At 36.4% G+C, this 27,912-nt stretch overlaps 1 protein-coding gene across 1 annotated transcript in view; it reads right to left on the minus strand.

Moving 5' to 3' along the window:
• Positions 1-23,717: 23,717 nt before the first annotated feature.
• The window catches only part of LOC100658749 (coiled-coil domain-containing protein 102B), a 63,446-nt gene continuing 59,251 nt past the window's right edge, over positions 23,718-27,912 (minus strand). The window contains exon 6 of the mRNA XM_064293209.1: positions 23,718-25,302. Within this exon, the coding sequence (XP_064149279.1) occupies positions 25,039-25,302 (264 nt within the window). The 3' untranslated portion in view covers positions 23,718-25,038. The remainder of the gene's footprint in view (positions 25,303-27,912) is intronic.

The raw sequence follows: 27,912 nt of genomic DNA on the forward strand, positions 1-27,912 counted from the left end.
ATCTTCTTGGGGGCTACTGTGAATGGTATTGATTTGGTTATTTCCTCTTCGGTGTTCTTTTTGTTGATGTAGAGGAATCCAAGTGATTTTTGTATGTTTATTTTATAACCTGAGACTCTGCCAAACTCTTCTATTAGTTTCAGTAGTTTTCTGCAGGATTCCTTAGGGTTTTCTGTGTATAAGATCATGTCATCTGCAAATAGTGATAACTTTACTTCCTCCTTGCCAATCTGGATACCCTTTATTTCTTTGTCTAGCCTAATTGCTCTGGCTAGGACTTCTAGTACGATGTTGAATAAGAGCGGTGATAAAGGGCATCCTTGTCTGGTTCCCGTTCTCAAGGGAAATGCTTTCAGGTTCTCTCCATTTACAGTGATATTGGCTGTTGGCTTTGCATAGATGCCCTTTATTATGTTGAGGAATTTTCCTTCAATTCCTATTTTGGTAAGAGTTTTTATCATAAATGGGTGTTGAACTTTGTCAAATGCCTTTTCTGCATCTATTGATAAGATCATGTGGTTTTTATCTTTTGTTTTATTTATGTGATGGATTACCTTAATGGTTTTTCTGATATTACACCAGCCTTGCATACCTGGTATAAATCCCACTTGATCAGGGTGAATTATTTTTTTGATGTGTTGTTGGATTCTATTGGCTAGAATTTTGTTGAGGATTTTTGCATCTATGTTCATGAGGGATATAGGTCTGTAATTTTCTTTTTCTGTAATGTCTTTACCTGGTTTTGGTATCAGGGAGATGGTAGCTTCATAGAATGAGTTGGATAGTATTCCGTCTTTTTCTATGCTTTGAAATACCTTCAGTAGTAGTGGTGTTAAGTCTTCTCTGAAGGTTTGGTAGAACTCTGCAGTGAAGCCATCTGGGCCAGGACTTTTTTTTGTTGGAAGTTTTTTGATTACCGTTTCAATCTCTTTTTTTGTTATGGGTCTATTTAGTTGTTCTACTTCTGAATGTGTTTAGGTAGGTAGTATTGTTCCAAGAATTTATCCATTTCTTCTAGGTTTTCAAATTTGTTAGAGTACAATTTTACATAGTAATCTGAAATGATTCTTTTAATTTCATTTGGCTCTGTTGTGATGTGGTCCTTCTCGTTTCTTATTTGGGTTATTTGTTTCCTTTCCTGTTTTTCTTTAGTCAGTCTAGCCAATGGTTTATCAATTTTGTTAATTTTTTCAAAGAACCAGCTTTTGGCTATGTTAATTCTTTCAATTGTTTTCCTGTTCTCTAGTTCAGCTCTAATTTTTATTATTTGTTTTCTTCTGGTGCCTGATGGATTCTTTTTTGCTCACTTTCTATTTCTTCAAGTTGTCGGGACAGTTCTCTGCTTTTGGCTCTTTCTTCTTTTTGTATGTGTGCATTTATCGATATAAATTGGCCTCTGAGCACTGCTTTTGCTGTGTCCCAGAGATTTTGATAGGAAGTATTTTCATTCTCGTTGCTTTCTAAGAATTTCCTTATTCCCTCCTTGATGTCTTCTATAACCCAGTCTTTTTTCAGGAGGGTATTGTTCATTTTCCAAGTATTTGATTTCTTTTCCCTAGTTTTTCTGTTATTGATTTCTATTTTTATTGCCTTGTGGTCTGAGAAGATGCTTTGTAATATTTCGATGGTTTGGACTCTGCAAAGATTTGTTTTATGACCTAATATGTGGTCTATTCTAGAGAATGTTCCATGTGCACTAGAAAAAAAAGTATATTTTGCAGCAGTTGGGTGGAGAGTTCTGTATAAGTCAATGAGGTCAAGTTGGTTGATTGTTGCAAGTAGGTCTTCCGTGTCTCTATTGAGCTTCTTACTGGATGTCCTGTCGTTCTCCGAAAGTGGTGTGTTGAAGTCTCCTACTATAAATGTGGAGGTGCCTATCCCACTTTTCAATTCTGTTAAAATTTGATTTATGTATCTTGCAGCCCTGTCATTGGGTGCATAAATATTTAATACGGTTATGTCTTCCTGATCAATTGTCCCTTTTATCATTATATAGTGTCCTTCTTTATCCTTTGTGGTGGATTTAAGTCTAAAGTCTATTTTGTCAGAAATTAATATTGCTACTCTTCTTTTTTGCTTATTATTTGCTTGATATATTTTTTTCCATCCTTTGAGTTTTTGTTTGTGTCTCTAAGTCTAAGGTGTGTCTCTTGTAGGCAGCATATAGATGGATCGTGTTTCTTTATCCAGTCCGCGACTCTCTGTCTCTTTATTGGTGCATTTAGTCCATTTACATTCAGTGTAATTATAGATAAATAAGTTTTTAGTGCTGTCATTTTGATGCCTTTTCATGTGTGTTGGCCATTTCATTTTTCCACATACTTTTTTGTGCTGAGACGTTTTTCTTAGTAGATTGTGAGATCCTCATTTTCATAATGTTTAACTTTATGTTAGTTGAGTCGTTACGTTTTTCTTGGCTTTTTTCTTGAGTTATGGAATTGATATTCCTTTTTGTGGTTACCTTATTATTTACCCCTATTTTTCTAAGTAAAAACCTAACTTGTATCATTCTATATCGCCTTGTATCACTCTCCATCTGGCAGTTCAATGCCTCCTATATTTAGTCCCTCTTTTTTTTTTTGATTATTGTGATTGTTTATCTATTGATTTCCATGATTTCCTGTTATGTGTATTATTTTGTTTATTTATTATTTTTTAGAATTAATCTTAATTTGTTTGTTTTTATGCTTTCCCTATTTGAGTTGCATTGATATCAGGACGTTCTGTTTTGTGACCTTGTATTGTGCTGGTACCTGATATTATTGGTCATCAGGCCAAACAATCTCCTTTAGCATTTCTTGCAGTCTTGGTTTAGTTTTTGCAAATTCTCTAAACTTGCGTTTATCTGTAAATATCTTAATTTCTCCTTCATATTTCAGAGAGAGTTTTGCTGGATATATGATCCTTGGTTGGCAGTTTTTCTCCTTCAGTGCTCTGTATATGTCGTCCCATTCCCTTCTTGCCTGCATGGTTTCTGCTGAGTAGTCTGAACTTATTCTTATTGATTCTTCCTTGAAGGAAACCTTTCTTTTCTCCCTGGCTGCTTTTAAAATTTTCTGTTTGTCTTTGGTTTTGGCAAGTTTGATGATAATATGTCTTGGTGTTTTTCTTTTTGGATCAATCTTAAATGGGGTTCAATGAGCGTCTTGGCTAGATATCCTTTCGTCTTTCATGATGTCAGGGAAGTTTTGTGTCAGGAGTTCTTCAACTATTTTCTCTGTGTTTTCTGTCCCCCCTCCCTGTTCTGGGACTCCAATCACCCACAGGTTATCCTTCTTGATAGAGTCCCACATGATTCCTAGGGTTTCTTCATTTTTTTTAATTCTTTTATCTTATTTTTTTTCAGCTATGTTGGTGTTGATTCCCTGGTCCTCCAGAAGTCCCAGTCTACATTCTAATTGCTCGAGTCTGCTCCTCTGACTTCCTATTGCGTTGTCTAATTCTGTAATTTTATTGTTAATCTTTTGGATTTCTACATGTTGTCTCTCTATGGATTCTTGCAACTTATTAATTTTTCCACTATGTTCTTGAATAATCTTTTTGAGTTCTTCAACTGTTTTATCAGTGTGTTCCTTGGCTTTTTCTGCAGTTAGCCTAATTTCATTTGTGATGTCTTTAAGCATTCTGTAAATTAGTTTTTTATATTCTGTATCTCATAATTCCAGGATTGTATCTTCATTTGGGAAAGATTTTGATTCTTTTGTTTGGGGGGTTGGAGAAGCTGTCATGGTCTGCTTCTTTATGTGGTTTGATATGGACTGCTGTCCCTGAGTCATCACTGGGAAACAAGTTTTTCCAGGTAATCAGCTAAAAAAAATGCAGTCAGATCCCTATCTGAATTCTCCCTCTGGCTCAGGCTATTCGGATGTTAATGGAGCCGCCTGGGGAGGGTGGGGGAGGGATCAGAGAGCTAGGAGTGTAGCACCTCAGAATACAGAGCTGATTCCCGCATTCACGCTCCACCCGCCCCCGCCAAAATCCCGGCGGGATGGCTCCCCGTCTGGGACGCTGCTCTCCCCGCTCTAAGACCAGTCACTTCCTCTCGGGGACTTCTCCCTCCGGCGCGCCGCTCCGCTCGCACGAACTGGGTGGGCGTCGCCCTCACGAACGGCAGGGCCCGCCCCTGGGGTCAATTCAGGGAAATATAACTGGTCCCCGCGCTCATGCCCCGGCCGTTCCCACCAAAATCCCAGTGGGACGGCTCCCCGGCTGGGATGCTGCTCTCCGTACTCCGAGACCAGTCACTTCCTCCCGGGGACTTCTTCCTCTGGTGCGCCACTCCGCTCGTGCGAACTGGGTGGGCGTCTGCCGCACGAACGGCTGGGCCCGCCCCCGGGTTCAATTCAGGGGAGTATAACTGATCCCCACGCTCATGCCCCGCCCGCTCCCGCCAAAATCCCAGCGGGACAGCTCCCCGGCTAGGACGCTGCTCTCCCTGCTCCAAGACCAGTCACTTCCTCCCGGGGACTTCTCCCTCCGGTGCGTCGTGCTGCATGTGCGAACTGGGTGGGTGTCACCCTCATGAATGTCTGGGCCGCCCCCGGGGTCGCTTTAGGGAAATATAGCTGATCCCCATGCTTGCGCCACGCCCGCTTCCCTACAAACTCCCGGCGGGATGGCTCCCCGGCTGGGACGCTGCTCTCCCTGCTCCAAGATCAGTCACTGCTTCCCAGGTGCTTCTCCCACCGCCTGCGCCGCTATGCCGCCCGCACCAACCGGCTAGGCTCCCTCCCAGGATAAGTTCGGGGGGTAGGGCTGGGCCCCTTGTCTGTGCCGCCTGCCCCCCTGGGCTCTGCCCCAGATCATTCTCCGAAGGTCACCTGCCTGGTACGCTGGCTCCTGGTTCTGAAAACGATCGCTGTCTGCCCGTATTTGTTCGTTCTCCGTCTCTAAGTCTGTGTTTGTTGTTCAGAGTTCGTAGATTGTTTGTATGTGATCGATTCACTTGTTTTTCCGAGTCTTTGCTGCAAGAGGGATCCGTAGTAGCGTCCACCTAGTCCGCCATCTTGGCCCCGCCTCCACCTGGCTCTGCTGTTTTGACTAAGGCAGATCATTAAAATATCTCCTATATCTGCCCCCACTTTTTTTTTTACTTAGCCTTTTATTTTTCTTCTGTCACAACTGAGATTTTCCCCAGTTAACAATCTACAACTAAACTGCTCTAAAAATAAAAGAAGAAAATATTTCAAAAGTCTCCATTTATCTCAGTTTCCTCTGCTTAATTATGTTTGGGAGAAAGTATTCTCCTTGTGCATTCAGGTCTATTATGCTCATGGTTCTTTGAGCATCTTGGGTTCTTGTAATTCTCCTTTTTGTATTTGGCTTGCTTTTTTGTTTGTTTTGTTTTGTTTTTCAAGTAATAAAGTCCCTCAAGGTACACCACCATTCGAGGTCTTGCCAAAATTCAGTTAAATCTATGTAACTCATAGCACTGTGGCAGTGATGATCTGGTTATAGAACAAGAACACAAGAATATACACAGAATTCACCACAAGAAATAATGAAGCTCTTCTCTCACTTGGAACCACAGATCTGAACAAACTGAAATACCTCAATACCAGCTTCAGTGGAGTAACCATATAATTACCTCATCTTCACACCCACAAAATGCTAAGTGTCATAGCCAATGAAGGGCTTAAAGAAGAGAGGAGAGTTCTTTGATACCAAATTTGTAGCTAAGTCAAACTGCATACTGTGTACCTCTAGAAGAATAATAGGACTCCCAGGTGAACAGAGTTCTGTATACTGAAACTCCTCAAATTCCAGAAGAATCATATTGTAACCAGATGAATGGTTTTTCTAGACACTGAACTACTGTTTCTGATTTTCTTTTTTGTTTTTAATGATTAAGCTTTCCAATATATTAGGTGGAGTTTATAAAGAAATGTTTTTCAGCTTAACATGGGTAAAAATAGACAAGAAATAAGAAAGCAATATTTCTCTCTTGCAGGTACTGCTGTATACAAAAACAAAAAACAAACCCGTTGCCATCGAGTCAATTCCAACTCATGGTGACCCTACAGGACCGAGGAAAACTCCCCATAGGGTTTCCAAGGTGTGGCTGGTGGATTGGAACTACAGAGTTGAGCTCTTAACCATTATACAGAGCCTGGATTCTTATCCAATGTGGTCAATATAGGAAAATTCAATTCCTTGTTTACTAATTGTCTAACCTAGTTTCATTATCAACTTAGATATATGAAGTGATAGTAACTAGTAGTTGGAGGAAATTATTTAATATCAGTTATAAGTAATATCATATCATGGAATACTTTTCTCCAAAATAGTTATGTGATAAAACTATAATATGTATTAGGGAATACCTCTGCCCAACACAGATATGAAAAAAAAAAAAGGAAAAAGAAAAAAAATCTACACATACTTCTCAGGTACTATTAACCACGCCTGTATATGTGGCTGTACTGCCTTTTCCCCTTTTCATTTCATGGGCAAAGCAGAATTGATAGCTCAAAGACAACTACCAGAAAACCTAACAAAGACTAATAAAATTGGAGAGTGATTCCCTAGTTTTCCTTGAAACAAAGGAATTAAATGTTTTGCCCAAATTATATTTTTCTTTAAAAACTTCTTTTTTGTGTGTGAAAGATAGGTATGTACTAAATACTGGATCTGTTTTGCTTGCAAGTTACTGAAAACTCACATGAAATTGTCACTGAAAATCCCCCCAGTGGGACCCCTCCACTCAGTGACGTCCCCTGGCCAGGTCCCTCTCAGCCTTCAGCTCTGCTGTTTCCCATTTGGCTCCAGGTGATAGTAAGATGCCTGGAACAGCTCCAAATCTGTATTTTCCCAAGTTTAATTCTAACAGACAATAAAATGTGTCTCTCGCAAAAGCCTAAGCATTGTTACATTTGATTGTCTCTGATGTGGTCTCTTACCCATTCTAGTATTTGTGGCCAGACAGTTAAATGCTTTCATTAGCCAGAGGAGAATCACCTACCCAACGGTGAAGGTAGAGGTGATGTTAACCATAACCACAGGATATGGCCTGAAATTTGGGGGTGGAATTGATCCTACAGAAAAATGAGTCCATGTTAAGTGAAGCCAGGTGACTAGATGCTAAAGGTCCCAAAACAACAAGTATCCACTAAGCTTTATAAAGCAAATTGAGTGTTGTCTCCCCCAAAATATTTTAATTTTGTAAGTTTTTCTTTGGTAGAGATCTTTATACAGGTTTTATATCTCCTGATCTCAGATGAATGAATTATTCTAATAAAAAAGGGAATTTCCCCTGGTTTTTATCATCTTGGATTAATGACTATTTAGCCTATCACATTGGCCTACTTATCTTGTGTATATGTGGTTGTGCATGTTTATATGTGTAAAGGGATGTATGTGTATGTGTGTTTTTATAGAGTACACATGACAAAAATGGTTGAGTATATTTCCTTCTGCTTAAAAGTGAGATTTATCTTCAGGTTATAAGCCAATTTGAAAAAAAACAAAAAAAACAAAAAACCTCTTTGTATTGTTATGGAGAAATGGAGAACACTGATTACAGAATAGAATATTTGGAACATAAAGAAACAAAGACACAAAGCAAAACATAGCCGTTCTTGGGTAAACACGGAATTAGCAAACATTTTGCAGCGAATGTGAAGAGAAAATATACAAAATAATGATTTGCCATAGGCTTAATGATGAAAGAAATTGAGCTATATCGTTGGCATACACTGAGAATAACTTGAATCCATGGATAAAGTCCTTAACACAAGATGCAAAGATACTTTAAGCCCAGTACAAACAAATTTAAACAAGAGGAGCAACAGGATCTAAGTAGAAAGCTACTAGCCCAGATCATAACATGACAATTCCCTTAGCTATGTGAGCTAAGTATAACCACCAGGTCCTTAATGTGGACTGGTTTGAAGGTTAATTCAGGAGCTTGCATGCCCTCTTATTTGGGCCTTTGCCATCATTTCCAGAGCACACGAAACTTTGCTGAACATGGATTCTCTTGGGCTCACCAGCAATCTTCAATCCTTCCTGGAAATTCTATCTCTAACCCAGGGTACTCTGAGTAGTAGACACACAGATCGTAAAGCCCACAGCCTCAGTTTTCATCCAAGTGTCTCTCCCTCAGAACTACCCCCCAACCTGAAACACATGGAATAATCTGACAAAACAGGTGGTTTTCAAGAAATTTTTTTCCCTCAAAGAGGTACAAACATTACCAGAAGAAAAGGAGTACAATGGGATGTTGAAACACAATTTTGCCATCTGGAGCCCTGAATCCAGGCAAAATTATTATTTCAAATTCCCAGTCTGGTTATGTCATCTCCTGCTACCACATTTACACTTGGTCTGTCTCTCCAGCCTGACAGGCTTCCTTTTAGGACGTGGGGCTCCCTACAGCCCCGGGGGGCCCCTTGCACTAATTCACTCTGTATGTTGTGCTCTTGTATAATTCTTTCCAGAAAATGATTTCCTCTCAGCTTTCTGATCTCATTCTGAATTGCCATTTGCCAGGATGAAGGTGCAACATGAATCCAACTCATTTGTAGCACTAACAGTCACAATTACAGACTTACTTGATGATTTGATTTGTTTCAGTCTTCTCTTTGACTATAAGCCTCATGAGGGCAGCTAGTGTCTGTCTTGCCAATCTGGCATCCCGTATTTACTCCTTCTGTGTCTGATATATACAGTAGATAAGCTATCTCAATGTGTATTCCAGCTGCCTGCTAGTTTTCCTTTTTGGAATACTAAATGTACATTTTCTGGACTCTCTTACAGCTAGCCAGCGCTCCAGATGTGATTTAGATGCTGCGAAAAAGATCTGCTTAAGCAAGGTCTGGATTAGGGGCTGATTTAAGTGGCCAGAAGCATGAGGAAGTTGTAGAGCTGGCAGGTCCAGTTCTGTTGGTTGCTCCAACCTCCAGGTCATGGTAGCTAAGGTGGAGTGATCATGGAGCCAGCAGTAGGAGCAGTGGCATCCTGACCTCATGTTCTCCTGATGCTGTCAGAGGACACCCATCCTCAGTTAGGCCTACTTGGTGGTAATCTAAAAAACAAAGTAGGACTTATTTTGGTATGGCCAATATAGAGCCCATGTCTCCAATATTTTCAAAGCATGTAATTCCTTCTACTATATGGCTTTCTACTGTATCTATGTTCTGTTATCTACAACCAAATCCATTTATCTCTTGAATACTAAACAAATGAAAGAACAGATTCTTCTTGACTTTACATAAAATTTCTTATGCCTATAATAGATAAAATGAGGTAACTTGTCCCTTGTATTAAATTATGTCTTAGGATGTTCCACGTGTCCTTTGCGAGCTACATGAAATAAACAATGAGATGGACTACAGCATTTGAAAATTCATGCTGCCTACATCACAGAAAAAACACAAAATCCTTTTACCTCATTTTAAAAAAATATTAATTTATACTTCCATTACAACTGTTAAAACCAAAAAAGTGACTGAAATTGATTTTTTAAAAAAATGGATTACATGCTAGTAAGCAAAAAGTAGATAAGACAAATTTAAGGAGAAGGAATGCAAGAAGAATTCTTTATATGGTACAAGTCTGACTAATAAGTAGTGACTCATTCAAATATAAAGACTGGAAAACATTACAACTCTCTGGGAAGGATTCATTTAGATTTAAAAATTGTAAATCCAAATTTTCTTTTTTTCTCTTTATTGTCTATATAGGCAGAGGACACAGTACTACTTAGGAGACACTCAATTTTATGGTTGAAAAACATCATGTCAGCTATATTCACCCAAATTGCGCCAAATGTATAGTTTCTTTGGGAGGAATTGAATTAATTCTACCTGGTGTAAAGTAAGATAATTAATTTTAACTGGCGTAAGGTAGAATTAGTCTTGGAGTACAGACTCTGCCAGCTAATTATTTCTCCATATGCTACTGCTCCCCACACCTGCCTCATCTTGGCATTACAGATCACACATGTTACTGATCTTGCCCCGCGGTGCCAAGAACAATGGCACCACAATAACCGCCAACCTGCCTACAGTGCAAAGAGAACCACTAATGCAGTAGATTGGGAAATATATTTCAGATGTGATATTGGTTTGACTGTAACCAGGGAAACATCCTTGAAAACATATAATTTGAAATGACCATAAACAAAAAGTATTTATCCCACTCACTGTCCTCCCAAAAGTTTCACACACACACACACACACACACACACACACACTTCAATAATGTCAAATCAGACAGAAACTAATCATTTACAATTATTGCAATGGGTATTATGTGTATGCTGGGAACACTTGTGTTGATTTGTGGTTTTCCCAATTTTCATGCACATAAACATTAAGTAGGTACCTGTTTTTAAAAATATATATTCCTAGGTCCCAAGTTACATGTCTGCTAATTCAAAATCTTTATGTTCAGAAAGCACCCTATCTGGTACTGACAAGATTATGAGCCAACTTTAAGAAACATGGAGCTAGGAGATGAGAACATCTACTCAAAGCACACTGACTCTGTTTTTAAACTCCCTTTCTTCACCTGTAAAAGCAACCAAACACAGACAGAACAGCACAATTCTGGAATATACAAAAATAACTGAATATGACATATGAAACATGAATGTGACTTATAATTATTCTTTTGTTATTGACTGCCTATTCACTTTGCATTAAAACAGGACTATTGTCAAAGAAAAAGAAAATATGTGATGGAAAATTAAATCAAAATTATTTTTTAAAAAAACAGATGATTCTTGTTAGTTACTGGTGTACTGATGCTTCTTCTCCTCTGCTTTCCTAGAATTCAGAAAGAATTTGAAGGGTTGCCAAATGCTGTGGGGATTTGAATACCATTAAATTAAGCATAATAAAATGATGGAGAAACATAAAATAACGGCCAGGGGCAGAGAAAAATGAAATGAGAAATCTCTCAATTATGTCAATAGCCATATTAAATTTAACTGTGTGAATTAAAAAGAAATAAATTCAGCAAGTGGAAAGCATACATTAAGCTGTATCAAGAGCCAACAACCATTTTAGTGAAAATAAACTGAAATTCCAAAGAAATATTACTTTTTCCTCGTTAAGCCAAATTAGTGCCATTTATTTAAACCCAGTAACTATATTTTTTGGAAAAAATAATAGAATCATGGAATTTTGGTGCTGCGGGAATCTCAGCTTCTAGTCCAAATTCTTCTTTTAAAATTTTGCAAACTCAAGCACAAATAGTATCATTTGGCCAAAATCACTCACGTACAGGTAGCCCCTCATTTACAACGTAATCGAGTTATGACAAACCACACTTACAATGGTCTTTTTTTTTTTTTTTATCTTACTGTTAGTAATAGGTAGTATATTCAACGTTGCAGCGCATAGTGAAAGGATTAGCCTGAGTTTTTTCCGAACTAAATCAGGGGCTTCGGTTGTTTGAAAACATGGGCCCAAACACGGATCCCTTTGCTAACGTCGATAAGCAGATTCAGGAAGCAGTGACATGTTACCGCAAACTATATAGAGAGAAAAAAAGAAAAGGATCATAAGGACAACTCTCACTAATTTTCTGACTAGAAACACCATCCCGTTTCCAGTGATAAACCAGATGATCCAGAACCTTCCACAAGTGGAGTTACTACTGCAACTGACAAAATGTCAATGTTGTCCAAATCTTCACCAACACCAAAGTAAATTTTTATGAAATATGAATTTTTATGTATATATCTATGTATTGAAATATATATATGTTTATATGTTTCCAACCCATAAAGAAAATAAAGATCAGATTTATAAAGATAAAAAAAAAAAGATAAAATGCAATAATAATGAAAACTAAAAAAAAAAAAGGAGATATTCGACTTATTTCAGAACTGACTTAAGACACGGTCGTAGGAACAGAACCCCTTCACGAGTCGGGGGCTACCTGTATTGACTCTGCATCCAGGATAAGAACTTAATTCTTTCAGTTTCTAAATTCAGATCCCATTTCCCTGTTGTATATGAGTTGAACTACACATTGTCTAGGCACCATATTATATATGAGTTGAACTACATATTTACCAGACACCACTGTCATTGAAAAGGAGCCCGGCTGGCATGGTGGTTAAATGCTCAGCTGGTAATTTAAAGGTCAGAGGTCTAACCCACCAGCAGTTCTGGGAGAAAGATGTGGTGATTTGCTTCCATAAAGGTTAAATGAAACTTGTTGGATCAAGTCTATTCCAACTTATAGTAATGCTATATAACAGAGTAGGGTCGCTATGAGTTGGAACCGACTCAAGGGCACATAACAACAACTAGCAACAACACTGTTATTGAATAATATAACAAAACCAAACCCATTGCCATCAAGTCAATTCCTACTCATAGAGACCCAACAGGTCCAAGAAGAATTGCCCCACAGGATTTCCAAGGCTGTCATCTTTGCAGAAGTAGACTGCCACATCTTTCTCCCACAGAGCTGCTGGTGAGTTCCAACCAGCAACCTCTGGGTTAGCAGCCAACTGCTTAACCACTGTACTACCAGGGCTTCTTCAAATAGTATAAGAGCTACCACAAAATGGGTGAAGAGGATATTCAAGACCACTGTGCCAAATATGTTACATCCTTATAACAACCCTTGAGGTAAATGTTATTTTGTTCATTGTATTTTATAGTGGAGAAGATTTAAGTTCAGAAAAATTAAGATATTTTCCTACAACAAGGCAGTGAATTACAATTAGGGATTCAATTCCAAAAAGATAAAATAATAGCACTGAATTCAGTAGAATAAATTATAAAAGAAAAACTATTGATATTGTGGGTAGTATTCAAACGTGTGATTTCATGGGAAATTATATAACCATCCATTTCTTGTTCTAACTTAGTTACAACTATGCCTTCTGAAAATCAACAGAGCAGAAGAATATTTTGACTGCCCATAAAAACTTGTTGTTGTTAGGTACCAACAAGTTGGTTCCAGCTCACAGTGACCTTACGTACAACAGAATGAAACACTGATAGGCCCTATACCATCCTCACAATCATTGGTATGTTTGAGCCCATTGTTGCAGCCACTGTGTCAAGCCATCTCATTAACGCCTTCCCCTTTTTCACTGACCTTCTATCTTAAAAAGCATAATGTTCTTCAGGGATTAGTCTTTTCTAGTAACATGTCCAAAGTAAATGTGAAGAAGTCTCTCTATCCTTGCTTCTAAGGAGCACTCTGGCTGTTCTTTGCATAGTCAGTAAAACACAGGTAAACATCTTTCTGGCATTCACTGCTTTCAGCCAGGATCCATCTGACATCAGCAATGATATTCCTTGTTCCATGCCTTTTCAAATCTGGCTGGAATTTCTGGCAGTTCCCTGTGGATGTACTGCTGGAACCGCTTTTGAATGATCTTCAGCTAAATTTTCTTGTGCATGATATTAATGATATTGTTTGATAATTTCTGCATTCTGTTGGATCACCTTTCTTTGAAATGGGCACATATATGGATTTCTTCCAGTCTGTTGGGCAGGCAGCTGTCTTCCGAATTTCTTGGCATAGACAAACAAGTACCTCCAGTGCTACATCCACATAAAACGTGGCTCTCAATAAAACATCTCACCTCTGTAAGAATTACCTTTGCCAGGAACCTGTCTTGAGAAACCATATTGCCTTATCCGTAGAAGCACTTGTTTCCTTCCAAAATGATGCTGGCCATCAAAATGACCTTGGCCATGCCTCAGTACTCTTCATTGGACCATAGCAAGTTAATTCTGTTTATGTCTGATCTTTTGACAAGAAAAATCCAAAATTTTAGTATATCCTCTGAGAGAAAGTGAATGTTTCCTAGCTTGGTACTGGCAAATGTCTTGATAAACTGATTTTTTTTCCTATACTTCTAGCCCGTGATTAAAGGAATAATTGTTACCACAAAGGCCTTTTTTTTTTTTTGGTTAACTGGTTTTATCCTGAGCCGTAACATCTCAGAATATACAACACCCAGCTGTGTTTTTGTTAATTCATTGTATTCTTTGACATAGAATTTTTAAAAGCATGTTCATATTTTAATTTCATGGATTCCTTCACCTTAGTATTCTTGATCTCAAATTAATATATCAAAAGCCAAAACCAAATCCACCATCGTCAGTTCAAATTCCAACTCATAGCAACCCTGCAGGACAGAGTAGAATTGTTCCACAGGGTTTCCAAGGCTGAAAATCTTTATGGAAGAGACTGCTGCATCTTTCTCCCACAGGGCAGCTGGTGGGTTTGGCTAGCAGCAGAGTGATTAACCATTATGCCACCAGGGCTCCAAAATTAATATACGGTCATCATAAATATACTTCATATTCTAATACGGTGAAATACATGAAGACAGAAAAGCAGACCTCTGAATTTTAGTAATACACAGAGCTCTATCTGGAGCTTATCTGGAAACTCTGGTGGTACAGTGGTTAAACGCTGCACCTGCTAACCAAAAAGTCAGCAGCTCAAATTCACCAGGCGCTCCTTGGAAACCCTATGGGGCAGTTCTACGCTGTCCTATAGGATCCCTGTGAGTCAGAATCAACTCGACGAAAACAGGTTTGTTTTTTTGTTTTTTATCTAGAGCCTAGCGCTATTTTAGTGAAAAAAAAAAAAAGCAAAACTAAATTTCTAAAGAATTCCCATATTTTCCACATGAAATAAAATTACTGCCATTTATTCAAACCCAACAGATAAAATTTAGAAGGAAAAGAACACCATGGAATTTTGGAACTGAACACAGTTTTATATGAAAAGCAAGGAATTTATGAAGAATGAAAATCTAGGATGGGCAGCTGAGAGTGGGGTCAGTTAAGCAGAGAGTAACTAGGCTTCACTAGCTCCAAAGTTGCAGAGAAAGGAGTCTAGTGATTCAGCTCACAATGGAGACCAGATTTCAGGGAACTCTGAGGCCGAGCTGCTGTTCACCTGGTGCAGTTCTTGGTTTTACACTGAATCATCAAAGGAAACCCAAAGGCCCCATTGCTCATTGAAACAGATTTCAGGACTTGCCATAAGAAATGAGTGTGAGTCTGGCCTTGAATATCACCTCCCAATCATATTTAGTGGGGTGGCGTATGGTGCAGGTGGGTTAGTGTAGCATTTTACTTCCCTGGCCTCATTATGCCATATTTATTATTCCAAGATGGATTTAAAGCTATTTAAGTTATCTCTCAGGCCACTGAAGGAGCCCTGGTAGCACAACAGTTAGGGGCTTGACTGACAGAAATGTTGTCGGTTAGAATCTGCTCAGAGGCTCCGTGTAAAAATTACAGCCTGGAAAACCCTATGGGGCAGTTCTACTGTCACATAGGGCTGCTGTGGGTTGGAAGTGACTTCACAGCACTAACAAAACAGCTCAGGCTACTTTGGTATTTGAGATCTTAATCGTTGGTTTAGACTTTCCCTTTTCCTAATTATGCAACTGTTTTTGAGAATCACTTAAAATTTCTGACTTAGTATCTTCGTACATAAAATAGAAGTAACCATAATAATAGATGTCATAACTACTTACTGTGTCTATAAAAATTAAATAAGAGATGTATTTGCTAGTTATATCCATGAAAAAGTAAAATAAAATATGGTGGTTTCATTTGAGTTCACTTGAAATGCTAAAGTACTCCACAATTCTTAAGTGTTGTTAATCTTCTTTGCCTCATATGTGACACCTTTCTCAAATATTCTTAAATTTAATCTCATTTTTGAACAACTCTAATTAAGACATGCACAAATTTAACAAAAACTATGCTAGCTATAATTAGATTTCACTTTTATTTACCCTTTGACAGAACCCTTTCTGTATTAAATATTTGAATTTATTTGCCCTAAAAGTAAAGGGAAATGTTATAAAAGCAAATATTTTGATATGATGGGAAACATTCAGATTTCTCCTATCCTTACCATTCTTGATCTATAAAAAGGAATAAAAAGAAATTGATGCTATTTGAAGGGAAAATTGGTGTAATAGAATCTGGGTGGACACATTGTTGGCATACCCAAAAACCAAACCCACTGCCTTCAAATTAAATCCAACTCATAGTGACCCTAGAGGGAAGAGTAGAACTGGCCCATAACCTCTTCTGTAATTAAGTCATCTGATGAAGTAGGTTTAATCCATGTTCAATATGTTTGTTTTGACTTATTTAAACATTGTAATAAAAGACACCAAATAGAGAAGTAGTTTACTTTGGCTACGGTGTACTGGTGAGCAGAGACAAATTTTTTGATATTTTGTTATTTTTGACAGAAATTCCAATAAAAATTTGTAACAGGAATTGCAAGGTATGGGATTTTTTTCCCTTATTGTTTGTATTTTTTTTTTTATTTCCCTTGTGTTGTGACAGTATCTTAAGACCATTCTGAGAGGAACACCAAAAGGTGTTAAATCCTCAAGTCAGATGGAGCAGCGGTGAGGCACCACCAATCTGCCTGAGATTCAGTAACCTCAGGATTATGACTGTGGCTGGTAATTTCTCACTTTATTCTTACTGGGTCTCCACCAATGAACATGAGCAGAGGTGCTCCTGGATCCCTCAGGCTCCACCATATCAGTATTTCTAATCACATACACATACGTGACCATGAGTCCGACTTCCTGTTCCTATCGCAGCCACTGGTTTTTCATTTATTAGTTTTGTTTTTATTCTACCTCAGCTCTTAATCTCTTTGATTTTGATTCATGCATGGTGTCCAAGGCTCACTCCTTACTTCACCCTTAAAGAAAAAAATTTTTTTTCTTTTTTTTTTAATGTTTCTATTCCTAAATGGGAAACCCTGGTGGTGTAGTGGTTAAGTGCTACCGCTGCTAACCAAAAGGCTGGCAGTTCAAATCCACCAGTCACTTCTTGGAAACTCTGTGGGGCAGTTCTATTCTGTCCTGAATGCTACCCTGGAGCTGATGAATTCTGTTATATTGGCTTAGCAGAAATGATTCCCCGTAAAGCCATCCAAATCATCAAAACACCAAGAAATGTGTTGAAAAAATTAACTATCAATGGAGTTAAAATACATGATTATGATTTTTAAAGGCTAACAGTTTTCAATACAAAGCAAGACTGCTATAATAAGACCTTAAAAAATCAATTGGCCATATTTCTATAGGGATAAAGCTACTGTTAATATGCTTTTTATGTGAATCATATACTTTATTCATCCATATCTGTTGAATCTTCAAATCTTGATAAAATGGCATAAACAGGCTTAATGAAAATATATAGGCTAGAGCAGAGGTGAACAAATTTTAGAGGGTATCAGGTTCACCTGGAGAGCTTGTGAAAACAGATTCCTGGGCCCCACACCTGGAGTTTCTGATTCAGTAAGTCTAGGTAGAGTCTGAGAAATTGCATTTCTAACAAGCTTTCAGGTGATGCCAGTGCTGCTGGTACAGGCATCATATTTTGAGATACTGTAATTGTTACTTATTGAGTGAATAACATTAAGCAGAGCTTAAATGTTTTAACTTAAGTTTTCTTTTATATTTAATTTTACCACATCTATTCAATATTGTACTAGATGCTCTAGCTAGAGGAATTAGGCAAGGAAAAGAAATAAAAGGCATCCAAATAGTAAAGGAAGAGGTAAAACCATTGCTTTTAGCTGTAGACAAGGTATTATATAACAAAGATCCTAAGGAATCTACAAAAAGAAAAAAACTCTTAGAGCTAATAAATTCGGCAAATCTGCAGAATACAAGATCAACATAAAACTATCAGCTATATTTCTATACACTACCAATGAAGAATCCAAAGGAAATTTTAGAAACCATTCCATTTACAATAGAATCAAAGGAATAAAATACTTAGGAATAAATTTAACCAAGGAAGTGAAAGATGTGTACACTGAAAACTATAAAGCATTGCTGAAATAAAGAAAAGACTTAACTAAATGGCAAGACATCATGTGTTCATGGACTGGAAGACTTAAGATGTCACTATTCCCCAAAGTGATCTGCAGATTCAAAGCAATCCCTACCAAAACAGCAATTTTGCAGAAATCAGAAAGCTTATCCTCAAATTCATATAGAATTACAAGAGGTCCTGAATAGGCAAAACAATATTGAAAAAGAATAAAGTAGGAGGATTAAAGTTTGACAATTTCTTTGTAATACAGATAGAGTAAAAGCAATCTGTTAAAAATATAGTCACTGTGGATAGTCACCAGTTTAAGCATAAATTACCAATCATTACCTCATGCTTAGTGACTGCCAACCCAAGGACATATGTATATATTAAAACTTTGAAGTTTAGCGCCAGTTCAACACAATTACAACTTAAAGAATAATACACATTCACATATATATGTCTATAAATTCATGTGAGAGAGTAAAAAATAAACACACACATCAAACCAAAAACAAAACCCACTGCCATCGAGTCAATTCCGACTCACAGTGACTCTACAGGACAGAGTAGAACTCCCCATAGGGTTTCCAAGGAGCGACTGGTGGATTTGAACTGCTGACCTTTTGGTTGTACATTATGAAAGCAGCTGATCTAAAATGTCAAAAATTTATCTTTGTTTTAAATGGACATGGGATAAAATATAATTTATCTGATACACATGAGGGAGAATTTAAAGTATAATATAAATCTCCAATAACCTTAGGGGTCATGTTGACCTCTACATTTACCTCGTTGATAAAATAAAAGGGAGAATGTAAGAATTACAGATGAATCAAAAATAATGAAATTTAAATAATAGAAATGCAAGTATTAATGCATAAATTTATCCATTTGATGCATTTATGGGATGTGCCAAGAACTATAAAAAGGACTGAGATACTTTGTTTGCTTTTAACAATACTTGACAATATACCTACCCCTCACTTATCAATTATCTCATTATCCAACATTTTACATTTACAGTAGTAAAAAATCTATCCTATTTTGCATATTAGTGATGTATGTCCGGCAATAATGAACGCTGAGGTGCGAGGCAAGAGTAATGCTTGCTGGCTGTGAAAGTTATGTGTCACCTTGGCTGGGCCATGATTCTCAGTGGTTTGGCAGTTATGTAATGATGTAATTTGGCAGTTGTGTAATAATATAGTCATCCTCTTAGTCATCTAGTGCTGCTATAACAGAAATACCACAAGTGGCTGGCTTTAGTAAAAAGAAATTTATTCTCTCACAGTCTAGTAAGCTAGAAGTCCAAATTCAGGGCATCAGCTCCAGGGAAAGGCTTTCTCTCTCTGTCGGTCTGGAAGATGGTTCTTGTCATCAATCTTCCTCTAGACTAAGAGCTTCTCAGTGCAGGGGCACCAGGTTCAAAGGACACACTATACCCCTGGTGCTTCTTTCTTAGTGGTATGAGGTCCCCATGTCTCTCTGCTTGCTTCTCTCTTTTATATCTCAAAAGAGATTGGCTTAAGACACAATCTAGGATCTTGTAGATCTCATTAACATAGCTGCTGCTAATCCATCTCATTAACATCATAGTGATAGGATTTACAACACAAAGGAAAATCACATCAGATGACAAAATGGTAGACAATCACACAATACTGGCAATCAAGGCCTAGCCAATTTTGATACACATATTTTGGGGGACACGATTCAGTCTATGACATCCTCCATTTTGCGATCTGATGTGACAATCCTCCAATTTTGTATAACACTGATTTTCATATAACAACCTTGTCTTTGGAACCTAACCATGTTGTTAAGTGAGTGAGTGTATTTACTGTTTTAGTAAAGAAATGTGAAACTTCATCCTAAACTAATTTATTCCTAGAAATAAAGTTTATATACATAAAATCTTAATTTTGGACCTCTGGTTCAGTAGAGGAGACTTGGTGCGCAGTGGTTAAGAGCTCAGGCTGTTAACGAAAAGACTGGCAGTTCAAATCCACTAGCTGCTCCTTGGAAACTCTATAGGGCAGTTCTACCCCATCATAGAGGGTCGATATGAGTTGGAATCGATTTGATGGCAACGGATTTAATGGGGGTTCAGTGGAGAACCAAAAAACAGTAAGAAAAACATATCTTCTCCTATTTTAGAATTACATTTGTAAAAATTAATTGATTCTCTGTATGCATGAGTGTGTGTATTTGAGAGTGGGTGTGAGCAATCATATTAAGTTAGAGTAAATGTCACACTATTTTGGAGTATAGTGATTATTTCAACTCAGTGGAAAACTTTCCTGAGATCCCCTCCCTGGAACACTATAAACAGTCATTTAAACCTAACAGTCTGTATCTCCAGTACCTTCAGAAATTCTTGGACAAAAAAGATTGTTCAACTCAGCCCACATAATCCCTTTCACTTTTGTCAAAATTTATACAAAATCATGGGTGCAACCTAGGTTTTAAAAAATAACTGAATTATCAGTTTACAGAAGACACCCATGTGTAGCCTATTTTACTACAAACAAGTCATTGTTCAAAAATAATTTGAATTTGTATCAACAAAATATCACGGACTTCATATACAACAGGGTTAAATTTTCCCGTTTTTAAAAGTCTCTAGATAACAAATTTTTTATTAATAACTATATTAAAAATACAATTTCTAGTGTATTACAGGTAGCAAAGCTATGTAAGAGCAATTTAAAAAAGACATGAAATGACCCAATCTAATAACATCAAATTATGTTATTCTTGTATTAAGTTATTGCTATTTCACAACAGCAAAATAACAGATGTAATTATTATTTATCCCTAAATTATTTAACATTTTTATGAATAAAAGGGTTGGGAAGAAAATTAATGAATGAGGAAAACTTAACAAATCCAGAAGTCTGCATGCTAAACAACTAATATGGAAAAAAAAAATACGTATTTTGAAGCCAAAGTTACTAAACAAAATGAATGTAATGTCATTCCTTGAGTCTGGACCACTGTCAGGAAAGAAAATTCATTAGGAATTGACTTTGATGGCCTTTCAACCTTCAGATTAATTCATCATTTTCCTGAGACACATTAATTACCACCCTGTCACATTAACTTTCTGAAAGTGACCCATTATGTGACCTGAATGAATGGATTCAATTGCCAGAGTGATTTAAGAAAACAAGCTTCCAAAACATTTCACGAGGGGCATGTTGACTAGTTCATGGGGCTTTATCCAATAGAATATAGACAGCTTTTTTCAGTAACTTCTAATTTGGAAAAGTGTTTGTGATGGAAAACGCATATGTTACACATCAATAGCAGAGGGACTAATATTTTACAAACACAAGAATCTGGGCCATACATTGAATTAAACAAACTGGCATTTATAAAATAAATATCATTAAAAAAATAAATGGTTGCAAATGGATATTCTAGCTTTCTCCATTACAGAAAAATCGACTTATTTTGATAAATATTAGGTTATGTGTGTTTGTTCCTTGTTTGGTTAATATATCTTCTCACACTGCGGTGGGTACAAACTCCACTTTTCTTTTTCTCTCATTTATCTCCTCTTATTGTCAAAAAAAATTTTTTTTTTTATTGTCTGTCCTTCAGAAAGGTCATAGAAGTGAACAAAGGTAAGATAAAGTAAGAATACAGAAAGGGCTTAGAATCAGTGAAGTACTTACAGTTCTTATTTTCACTAGCCACCAGGGAAAATGTCATTTCTTAATCCCAGGATTACCTTTTAAATTGAAACCTCCTTCTCTCCTTGCCTCTCCTATACAAATTCCCACCTCTTAATATGTTAATTTTAGAAATTTGTTTATATTCATTTCTTGAGTCTCTAGCTCTCCCTCTCTTAAACGTGTATCTATGGAAAACTCAATCACCCTTAATTCCCTGGTAATATGATTCATGATTCCCATGGAGTTCCTGAGTAATGCAAATGGTAATGTGCTTGACTGTTAATGAAAGATTGGAGGATTGAGTCCACCCAGAGGTAACTTTGAAGTAAGGCCTAGAGATCTAATTCTGAAAAATCAGTTATTGAAAACCCTAATGGGCCCAGCTCTACTCAGACACACATGGGGTCACCATGAGGCAGAACTGACTCAAAGGTAGCTGTGTGTGTGTGTACAAATCATAATAAAATAAAAAAATAAGAAAGCATTTTCTAGTGGTTTCTTTCTACACCCAAGTGTAACATGTGCAATTTACTTTTGATTCTACTAGAAGTTGGAATACTCTTCAACTTTTTACTTTCCTTGACCTTGTGAATGAAAACTAAGAACAGTTTCTAACAAATATTTCAGATAATTGAATTCAAGTTTAATGAATGAAATAAAAGTATATACAAAATTTATTAAATTTTAACCAGTGTATTCACAATTATAGGTGAACTTTTTTTTAATCTTGGCTGGAAATATAGACTAATATGTTCAAGCATCACTGGTGTATAATTTACTATGGGCTGTGGAATCACAGCTTCAAATGTTGCTCCATTTTTCTCTTCTTTAAAACACACACTTTCATTGATTTATATTTTTACAAAGCTGGTTCTCAAATGTATTTGTCATCACTTAAAATGCAGGATTCATTCTGAGAAGAACACTCAATACTGCCACGGAAGATACTTTCCCTGATATCAGCTGTTTTGCCAATTATGCTGATTCAAGGAACCATGAAACAGTGCCACTACTGCCAAAAACAACAACCAACCAAAAGAACCACATGTGGAGGTTGTTCTAGAAAAGTCTATGATAGTATCTGATGGTTTTAAAACTATTTGTTACAACCACAGTACTAATTTTCCAAAGTAGCCATTAAAGTTCAGATGTATTGTTGTTTGTTTTTTAAGTTGTAAAAGATTGATACACACGTATGCTTAAATATACTACATAAGAGCAACTTCCAGATAGAGATTTATATGATGAGATCACTCATGTGAAGATCGGTCTTTGTCTCTGAATTAATAGTGCAATTTAAGTTGAAAGACATCTTCTTTAAAAACATATCCCCTGTCAATAAAGTACAAGAAAAATATGCAAAACTATGTCAAAAGTCCCCCCTTCTTGTGTAAGTTGAGAATAATTTTACTGAAAAATAAGATTATTTAAATCCAAGATATTAATAGCATCTACTGACATGAGGATTTCTATAAGTTGCAGGTAGTTACTACAAACATTTGCTAAAATAGATGTACATGTCATGTGGTAAAATCTTACATCTCTTTTAGAGGCTGATGATTTATATGGTGTTTAGAGTTGTGTCTGTTATATCCCAGCAACTATCCCCACTGTCTCATATGTCTAACTTAATGCTTATTGAAAATGTTAAACGATGTTAAAACTACAATCGGGTTTGGAGTTATGATAAAATCTACACTGTTCCATGGACTTTGGCATCTTCTGTACACCAACTCACATTCAGTTGGCACTTGGGGGCCTCTGAATCCTGATATTTTCAGCTTTTGTGGGGATCTTTATGGAACCAAGGAGTTTAACCTGAAGCTGCTCCATGATAAGTAATTATTTTAGTTCAAGTTAGAGATGCCTGAATCTCAGTGAAGAGGGTAAACATAGCCAATACCTTATCCCTCATGAAAATAATACACAGTCAAGGAATCTTAGTCTTCTGATGCTTGAGGACATGCACATATTTTGTCGGACCTTCTGGAATCCTCCCAGTTTCCACTGTGTCTAGTACTAGGCCAAGGAGCTACATTGGTCCCAAAGATCCCAGGTCTAGACTTGGTGTATCCTGTTGATGGGACACTTTAGTTGGCACTTATGCCAGCCCCAAACAGACCCAATAAGCCCTCATATTTCCCAATTTATGTACTTTATGTTATGACATTTTCATGTAACTATAAAGGTGTCAAACAGAACAAATTATTTTTTTTCATCTGTACTCCTATTCTACTCTATTCTTAGAAATTATTGCAATGAATCATTCATAATATTTTATGTCTCCCTGTGCAGACTCTAAGACCATGATGGTCAGGGAGAATGATTCATTAGTACTCATATCGTGAGCATCTGGAGCAGTGACTGACACAGAGTGTTATATAAGTAAATGTCCTGTTCCAGTGAATCAAATGGAAACAGCTATTTGGATAAGCAAACTGTGTTCCATAATTAGAGATATTTCTGTGCCTCCACAAGTAGAAATTGGCAAAAAATTCTCTACAGGTTTATCAAGTGTATATATGTCAGGGTCAAATACACCACAATAGATGGTTTATGAATCTATAAAATAGAAAATTATAATCAATGACTATAACATTTAACTTTAGATATCTGTATGGTCGAATCAGAAACCATTAATCTGTTTGCAATAAATCCCTAGGATCAAAAAAGTAATGAAAAGTGATATGGAATTATATTTTTCTTACCATTTAGTTTTTAGAGCTCAAAGGAATATGAACTAGTTCTAGAATTTAAAAAAATATGAACTTACCCAACTAACTTTTCACAACAGTTAACGGAATTGAGTGAAAAAACAATATTTTGTATTAAGATGCTACTGATAACTTTACTAGATAAAAAAAAGAAACAAGATGCATACTAACACTAAAATATATCCATTACAACTATAAAACTGTCACTAAGAGCAATATGAAAATCTGAAACCTATTTACCAAAAAAATCCTATCCATAACAGTAACTATGTCTATTGCCTTGAAGATAAAACAATTCCAAAACAAGCTAGATTTCCCAAAGTTGAATTTTGAATTTAAATCTGGTTTTAACGTTTATGCTGCAGCCTATAAAAGCTGTTTGTAATTAACTCAAAAATAATTGTTCTGAGACTGACTAAAAATAAACTAGAGAACAGTAAGCTTTGGCTAAATTTAAATGTTTGTGAGATATTTACCATAGTTACAGACGAAGTGCTTATTGTGTAATTGCTCAAGTTAATTAGGAAAGATACTTACTGAAAGTAAGATCCATTTCTTGGAAAACACTGAGACAAAAACCATAACAAGGAGCAAAAGCACAAAGGTCTGTCCTGTACTTCATTTTTTAGCTCCTTTCACAAAATTTTGAAACTGTCAGAAGATGTGTCATAATCTAACACTTCTAGCCGAAAGTTGTCACACTCTGTTTTGAAATGCATGAACGACATTATTTTATGTCACAGTGGGAGAAATAATGAGTTCTCAGATATTAGACAGCACAAAAGGAAATACGCAGGTCTGGAAGTGTGTAGAAGTTGAGGAAGCTCAGCAGCGGCCTGGGCATCAGGAAGAGAAGATACAGCTAAAAGAACACGCGCTCACAAGGGGAACCCATACCTCGGATTGTTCCTGCAGTTCGATTTCTGGTGTTTTGAAACCAGGATCTTGAGAGTTTGCGCTTAATTTATTTCTCCTGTCCAACAGTTCTTCCAGTTCTCTCACCTGGACCTTTAGCCTTCTATTTTCTCTCTCCAGTCCTTGTTTTTCTGTTTCAAGCATTTCCCTCTGGTCCCACTCTGAGGTATTTTCAGCCTGCAACCTCTCCAGCTAAACAAAGAACACAAAGAAGGAGTATGCAGCCTTCGTAACTGCCAAAGACAAGGCACCCAGCAAAGAGGCCCTGAACCAGAAAGGTTCGCAGATAATTCTATCTGTATTTTAAAAAGGACACTCTATTTGTTTGGAAAGTTAAGAATAACACAAAAGTCCTAAGACTAGGCTATCCTTTGATAAACGCACATATTTCCTCTTGGTCCATGTGAACTGTCCCCATAATTGCACTGACCATAGTTATGAAATAAGTGAGTTAAGTGAAATATTGCTGATTTTTTTCACCAACAATCTCCACTCAGTTGATGAACAGCTATCAGTTGAGAAGACATAAAATAATTTCTTGGCAGTTTTGACTGGATATAGTTCATTCATTTATTTACTCATTCATTTGTCTGGTTATCTGGGTTAGATAGGCAGGCAGACCAAGAGACAGACAGATAGAGGTAGAGATTTCTAATTCCAGATTTGATGCTAGCTTTTTTTTTTTTTTTTTAGACACTGTGGATAAAGTGGATAAAGACAAATGTAATACAATATTGTAAATTCTGTGATTAAAGTGAAAAAAAAAAAACTGCCTTCGAGTCGTGGAGTGATTAAAAAAAAAAAAAAGAATACTACAAAATAAAGCCATTCATATGAGTGGCTAATTTGATTTTCAGAGAACAGGGATTGTATTTTTTATGTGCTTTTATTTGTCCTACAAGCTAAGAATGGTTTTCGTATTTTTAAATCACTGAAAAAAATCAAATGAAGAACACTTTATGACACATGAACATTATATGAAATTAAAATTCCAGTGCCCATAAATAATACCTTCTTTGGACCACAGTCATGCTCACTTGTTTATGCATTTGTCTGACTGCTTTTACACTACAGTGGCAGAGTTGAGCACTTATGTTAAATCCATATGGCCAACAAAGCTGAAAATATTTACTTTCTGGCCCCTTACAGAAAAAATATGCCAACCTCTGCCCTAGACCCATGGTTTTCAACCAAGGCTGCATGTTAGATTCAGTTAGGGAGGTTTTCATAATTATCAGTGACCAGAACCCCCCTGTAGAAATTCTGATTTAATTGGTTTAGGTTCATTTTAATACTTCCTTTGATCAATTTTTATTATTTTATTTTTTTTATGTTTAAGTTTTAAAGAGGCAATATCAAATGTATTTATTTTCAACTTTTATTCTGTTTAAATGTTTGTTCATTACTATCTTGAGTTTGAATCATATTCGCCTTTTATATTTTTTTTTTCTGGACGTTGAAAGGAGAAATGATTATTAGCTTTTGGCTTTTAAGTCTAATCCTGGCCTCACCATTTATTTTCTAGATAATTTAGGTAACTTCATCTCCCCTATGTGGACAGTTTATTCTCTAATTTGACAAAGTTTGTAAGACGTAAAATTAAAATAATTGGAAAGCACTTTGCATAAGCAATGTACTTCCTAGAGAAGAAACAAGGAGACATTATCTCAGAAAAAGAATTATGCATGTCTAAAAAAAATTTTTTTTTTATCTCCCATATGGCCATATGTATATCCAAATGTCGAAGAAACTCATGGCATAAATCTGTGGATTGGAGCAACTCTTTGTAGTGAAAAACTATCATACTCTAATCCTGGGTCTGTCACTTGCTCATTCTCTGATTCTAACAAGCCACTTACTCTGTTATACTGTTTCCTCAGTTGTAAAATAAGGATGAGGATAGTAGCCCCCAAAATTTGTGGAGTTACTGTAAGGGATGAATAAGATCAATTATTCGGAATGCTTTCTAATCTGTGTAAGATGGCTAAAATAGAAGGTATTTTGAAAGTATCTGTTAAGGTTAAAAATTGGAAATTACTGATATTTTTTAATTGTTAATTTTGAATAGTATGATCACAAAGTATTGTATCATTGCTGTGTGCCCTCAAGTTGATCCCAACTCATAGGGACCTTACTGTATAGTATTATACTCTCAAGAACTTTTTTTTAATGCCATTTTTAATTCTAAATAAAAATCATCTTAGTCAACATTAAGAAAAATGTTAGAGTTCACTAATAGCCTTGGAAATGAAATTTGATATAAAATCTAAAAACGGCTTTTTTATATGCATGAAATCATACACTATTGTAGGAAATGTTCTTTTCCCAAATCTAAGAGACACGTTAGCTTCTAAAAAACAGGAAACCAAAATTGCATTCTTGGCATTAGACCTCATTTATCAATTAAATATAATAAACTTTAATGGATCAAATTTTAGATAATGTGGTTTGACATTTGGGGTGCCTGTTTGGGAATATGAGGTGAAAATAGTATTTCATAGTGCAATAAGTTCATGACATTTCTTTAATTATTCAGATGAATGCTGAAACATTTTGTCTATCATTGTAACACTTATCAGAATGGATATAACAAAGCTGCAACAAAAAGTCAGCAAGTTAGTGATGGAAAATTGATTTTAGGAGAATAAATATGTTTTTGGCCAATGACAAATATAATGATATCATGTCACAGCTTTATTAAATTGTAGACATTTAAAATAAATTGCTGAAGTCAAATAAATTGATAATATCAGATAACAGATAAAACAAGGCATTTAATGTTATAGTGTTAATGAATAAACT

The sequence above is a fragment of the Loxodonta africana genome, chromosome 11, assembly GCF_030014295.1.
Source record: "Loxodonta africana isolate mLoxAfr1 chromosome 11, mLoxAfr1.hap2, whole genome shotgun sequence".
Lineage (NCBI taxonomy): Eukaryota > Metazoa > Chordata > Mammalia > Proboscidea > Elephantidae > Loxodonta > Loxodonta africana.